This window comes from Electrona antarctica (genome assembly GCF_951216825.1).
Source record: "Electrona antarctica genome assembly, contig: scaffold_25, whole genome shotgun sequence".
NCBI classification, from domain to species: domain Eukaryota; kingdom Metazoa; phylum Chordata; class Actinopteri; order Myctophiformes; family Myctophidae; genus Electrona; species Electrona antarctica.
In genome coordinates, this window is record NW_027637034.1 from 5,623,955 (window position 1) to 5,628,706 (window position 4,752).

The 4,752-nt window shown below is 42.5% G+C and overlaps 1 protein-coding gene across 1 annotated transcript; it reads right to left on the minus strand.

Annotated features, from left to right (window-relative positions):
- Nucleotides 1-331: 331 nt before the first annotated feature.
- Nucleotides 332-1,408, minus strand: LOC306919341 (uncharacterized protein). The gene is made up of 2 exons (XM_079532136.1): nucleotides 1,017-1,408; nucleotides 332-645 (listed from the first exon to the last, which is right to left on the minus strand). The coding sequence occupies exons 1-2, from the start codon at nucleotides 1,315-1,317 to the stop codon at nucleotides 521-523; spliced, it is 426 nt and encodes a 141-aa protein (XP_079388262.1). The 5' UTR covers nucleotides 1,318-1,408; the 3' UTR covers nucleotides 332-520.
- Between the last annotated feature and the right edge of the window lie 3,344 nt (nucleotides 1,409-4,752).

Below are 4,752 nucleotides of genomic sequence, written 5' to 3' on the forward strand. Positions count from 1 at the left end.
TCTCTGGATGTTAATCTCCTGGATTTATTGAACGAGAGACATGTCCCTATGTCCATGATGGAGACGAGATGCATCATACAGCAGGTATGGCTTTGACAATTACATTTTAAAGTAATGGAAAAAATATTGATACAAAGATACTGAGTTGAATTTCTGAATTTCTGATCATGCTCTTTATTCTTGTCTTGCAGCTTGCCATTGCACTCCAGGCCCTGAAGGGAATCGGTCTGATCCACACAGACATCAAACTAGACAACATCATGCTGGTGAACCAACGACAACAACCCCTCAAAGTCAAACTCATTGACTTTGGTCTGGCCGTTCCTGTCTCTGAGACCAAGCAACGGAGGATCAGACCTCCTCTTCAGTATAGGTGAGCCTTATTATCTGCTTCACTGAAAGCTCAATGCAAACAAATATTAAAATGGAAAGTGTAACGAGTGCAATTGAGAACTTGAAGAAACTTGAAAGTTGCTAAAATTATCCTTTTCTTTTACAACCCTGTGTTTTTTCTACAGGTTCAATCCATCCTCTTGACTGTGCGCACCGTGCCTGTGACTCTGGAGCCTAGGCTGCAGCAGAAAACCCTGCCCTGCGAGTGACTGTCATACATGGAAGTCCAGCTGTCATTCCGGACCCCTCGCCCTGAGAAAAGGTTGTCCGTGTGCAGCCCGGGAAAATATATGAGAGATGTTTGAAAAGATCAGATATTTGAATAAACAAGCGTTTTCTGCCTGAACTTTTACATGGATGTGAAACTAGAGTACAATATCTCACTCCACGTCTTTGGAATTATGTATTGGGTACAAACAGAGCGTGGAGCACATTTATACCGCCCATGTCTCCTTGCTCACTGGGAGCAGAGGCATCCGATCTATGGCTGTGTTTACAGGAATATGTAATTTATGTATGATCACAGACATTCCAGGGCTAGTATAACTACTGGTAAATGTAGTTTAGTTCAGCTATCTTAATGCTACTTGTAGCTAAGCTGGTGTTGTTCAGAGTCTACTAACCTGCAGTGTGTAGATCGATGTCCATATCAAAATCAATGTCCAGCCGTTTGTTTTGTGTCTCCAGCAGAGTTTCTAGTGTGTCCATCTCTCTCTGGAAGAGTTTGACCATGAACTCTCCCACCGCGCTGAGGCGCTCCAACACAAACACTCTGACGCTGAGCTCCACACTACAAACATCAGCAGCGCCACGCTGCTGTTTGTCCACAACAAACAATATCTCCTCTCCCACCGACGCTAGCTGTTCATTTATCTTCAGCCGTACAGACTCCATTTGACGCTTTTCACGTCCTTTAGGAGACATTTCCACCAAGCTTTCTGTCCCTACTGTAATATAGAATGTGTAATGAAGGCAGAAATATCAACAATTCCCGAGAGGTACGACAACATGTTTGTTCAACAACATTACCGTGGAAAACAACTGGCGTGGCCACGTGATGCAAACAAGTACTTCCGACCGGGTCAAAGTTTCCACGCATGCGCAATAAAGAATCCAGGCACTGTTGCCTTAATGCCTTTCGCCCCCTGGTGGTGGAGGTGTGTAACTGTCATATAGATAGATAGATAGATAGATAGATAGATAGATAGATAGATAGATAGATAGATAGATAGATAGATAGATAGATAGAGATAGTGTTATGACCTGGCTCTTGGGCCATAACAAGGGAGGAAGACACACAGCTGTTTAAAAGTGCACAAACCAATATTGATTTACAATATAATAAACGTATGCATCAAACAATACTAAAGTATTAAGTGGCTTGTGTTAATCAGTAGAGTAAGTGAGTGGATGTGTGGTAAATGTAATGTAGGGTGTTGAATGTTGCAAACAATGGCTGCTGCTCTCATGGAAGGAGAGAGAGAGAGACCTGGCTCCCAAGAGAAGACTATGCACACACTGCACACAAAACGAGGTAGAGACTGAGCTACACTTCCTAACCGTCTGTCCACTGTACCAAGACATCAGAGACATGTACTTCCCTGCACAGATTACAATCACCCAAGGAGAGTTTGAAAACCACCAAATGTTTAGGCCTAAACAACATGTTTAAAACATTGAAATACTGCTGTTAACTTTCAAAAGTATAAAATGTCTCGGATGTATAGGCTAACTATCTCTGACAGAAAATGCACAATCTTTTATAGTCTCACTCAAAGTGTTAATATAACACAGCTCTGTTTACATGTTTATTGTGTTTTCTCATGCCAATAAAGCTCCTATGAATTGAATTTAATTGAGTTAGGCCGGCCAACTCCCAGCCCTTTATAGAACACACTGGGACCACTGGCCAGGTGCTCCCAATGCACTGATTGGCAATTGCTCAGGACCTGTGGGAAGCAAAGACCTAGGCCTATAGGAATACACACAGGCCCTAGTAGGCCAACTACAGGGGCTGTGACAACAGACAGACAGACAGACAGACAGACAGACAAGCTATTTGCACACTTTTGACAATTTGAATCCATGATGCATTGATATTAAATGGAAAAGGTACTTTGTAATTTCACTAATTTGTCATTAAAAGGAATACTTGAGCATACGTAGGCTACTTTGTCCACCACCGATAACTGGACACCAACATCAGGTAGTCTAAATTATTATCTATGTATTAGTACTAATTACCTAGTAATTATTACTGGTGGTTCATCAGCTGGTGGTTCATGAGCTATGCCTGATTTTCAATCGAGTGCTACAGTGCCACCCTTTGTCCAATGGTTGTGGGCTTTGTGTCTAAGCAGGGTGACATAGCCCTCTAACATATTTCCACATTTCGTGAAAAACAACTGCATGGTTTGGCCTGGAGCGCTGACATAAGAAAATATGTATAATTCAAAATAGTGGGTGATCTAATGCTGCATTCACATGGAATCGGGCAAGCGGTAGACGGCAAACGGCAAAACCTGCTGGACGGCACGGTAAAAAGATTACATATTTTAACATTGATGCCGTCTGCCGCTACCGTCACCGGATCTGGCTGCCAGGCTGCCATGCCGTCCTGTTCCGTTTACCGTCCTGCTCCCGTCCACTAAAATTACTTACGGTTTGCCATATACTGCTTGACTGATTCCATGTGAATACAGCATTAGCCAGGGTCAGAGGTCAAAAGTCAGAACACGAAAGTTGTTAGACACGAGGAGACGCATATGTCTATCCAAGTTTTATTGTTGACGGTCAAACGGAGCTATACCTGTTCAAATTTTGCATTTTTGATTGAGTGCTATAGCGCCACCCTTTGGCCAATGGACATGGGCTTTGCGTTCTCACCGTTTAGCATACCCCTCTACCATATTGCCAATTTTCACGAAAACCGACTGCACGGTTAAGCCAGAAATGCAATTTTGTTTTTAAGGGGCCAGGCACTTCGGGCGCGGCCCCTTAAAAACCGACAACTACAATAAGGGACCATAGGCCATTTAGCTTGGCCCCTTAATAACTTGTGAAAATTAATTTCTAATTCTTTCTTAGATAGGTGACGATTTGGCCAATTTTGAATATTGTATATTTTCTGTAAAATTTAAAAAAAAAAATTACATTTGACGCAGTGATGGTCTCATAATATATTTTTTTCTTGTTTTTAGTTTTTCTTTTGGAGGTTACAAAAATACCAGATAGGCTACTCTGTATAGACTGTGTTAGCAGAGCTGCCATTACAGCGATAAGGAAGAGTCTAGATAGCCTGGAGCTAGTCGGACTAAACAAACATAACGGAGGAAAAGAATGAGGACTCAGCACTTACATTCAGCTCGTGACCATAATAACTTGAACATCTTTATTAGCAGCGTCATTATAAACACATTGGGTAACAGGCATATCCGGTACTTCCTGTGTGGCACTTCAGAATAAGGGTTTATCATTTATATATATACAGACAATAAAGATCACATCTTAACAGACTGTCATCACGGGAATGTGTCGCTGCACTAAGAGGTGTTGGTATAGAAAGAGTGAGACCACAGCATGTCATGATGGATCAATCCACATCTTTAATGTCAATCCTCCGGCCGGCCTGCCAGCCAGGAGAAGACCCCCAAAACACTTCTCACAGTGAACAGGAGTATAAATGTGGTCACTTCATGTCGTACTGTATTCTAGGTCCGCTGGTTTGATTGATTGATTGATTGAAAATTGTATTAACAGTTTGCAGAATTACAGTACATTTCAAGCACAAACTCAATACAAAGGCTGTTAACTGTGAGTGGACGACCCAATTAAGCATTACACTTGTTTACAACAGGGTCCACCATGTTCAATTCATCAAAACATTTAGAGACGTACAAATAGACACTTCTATATAGACAAAGAACAGTACAGGAATTCATCATAATGGAGGTAAAAAGGGAAAAGAAACATATACAGTGAGGGGAAAAAGGGGGGGCGGTGGGGGGGGATTCAGATTTTACGGGGGCCAGTTTCGAATTGCAGCCATCCGTAGGTGCCCTTTGAGAGCGGTTTTGAAGGAGTCAAGGGATTCGCATGTCTTAATGACTGTTGGTAGGGCGTTCCACATTTTGGTGGCATAGGAGCGAAAATAATTTAGTCCCTTGTTTGTGCCGAATCTGGGTTGAACATGATTCGTTGCACTCCCTCTGGTGTTGTGGGTGTGGACTACGTTAACATTAAGAAGTATCTACACAGGTACATGGGTATCTTGGTGGAGTATCGAATCTTGTGGACCAGACCCATTGCAAGATGCTGTACTCTGTCGCCGACCCTAAGCCATGCCAGTCTGTCAAAGTG

Bases quoted from the DNA above. Each gene is read 5' to 3' on its own strand.
- LOC306919341 (XM_079532136.1), bottom strand. From the start codon at position 1,317: ATGTCTCCTAAAGGACGTGAAAAGCGTCAAATGGAGTCTGTACGGCTG. The intron at 646-1,016 runs GTTAGTAGACTC...ACCTTTTCTCAG, and splicing joins CATCGATCTACACACTGCAG to GGCGAGGGGTCCGGAATGAC.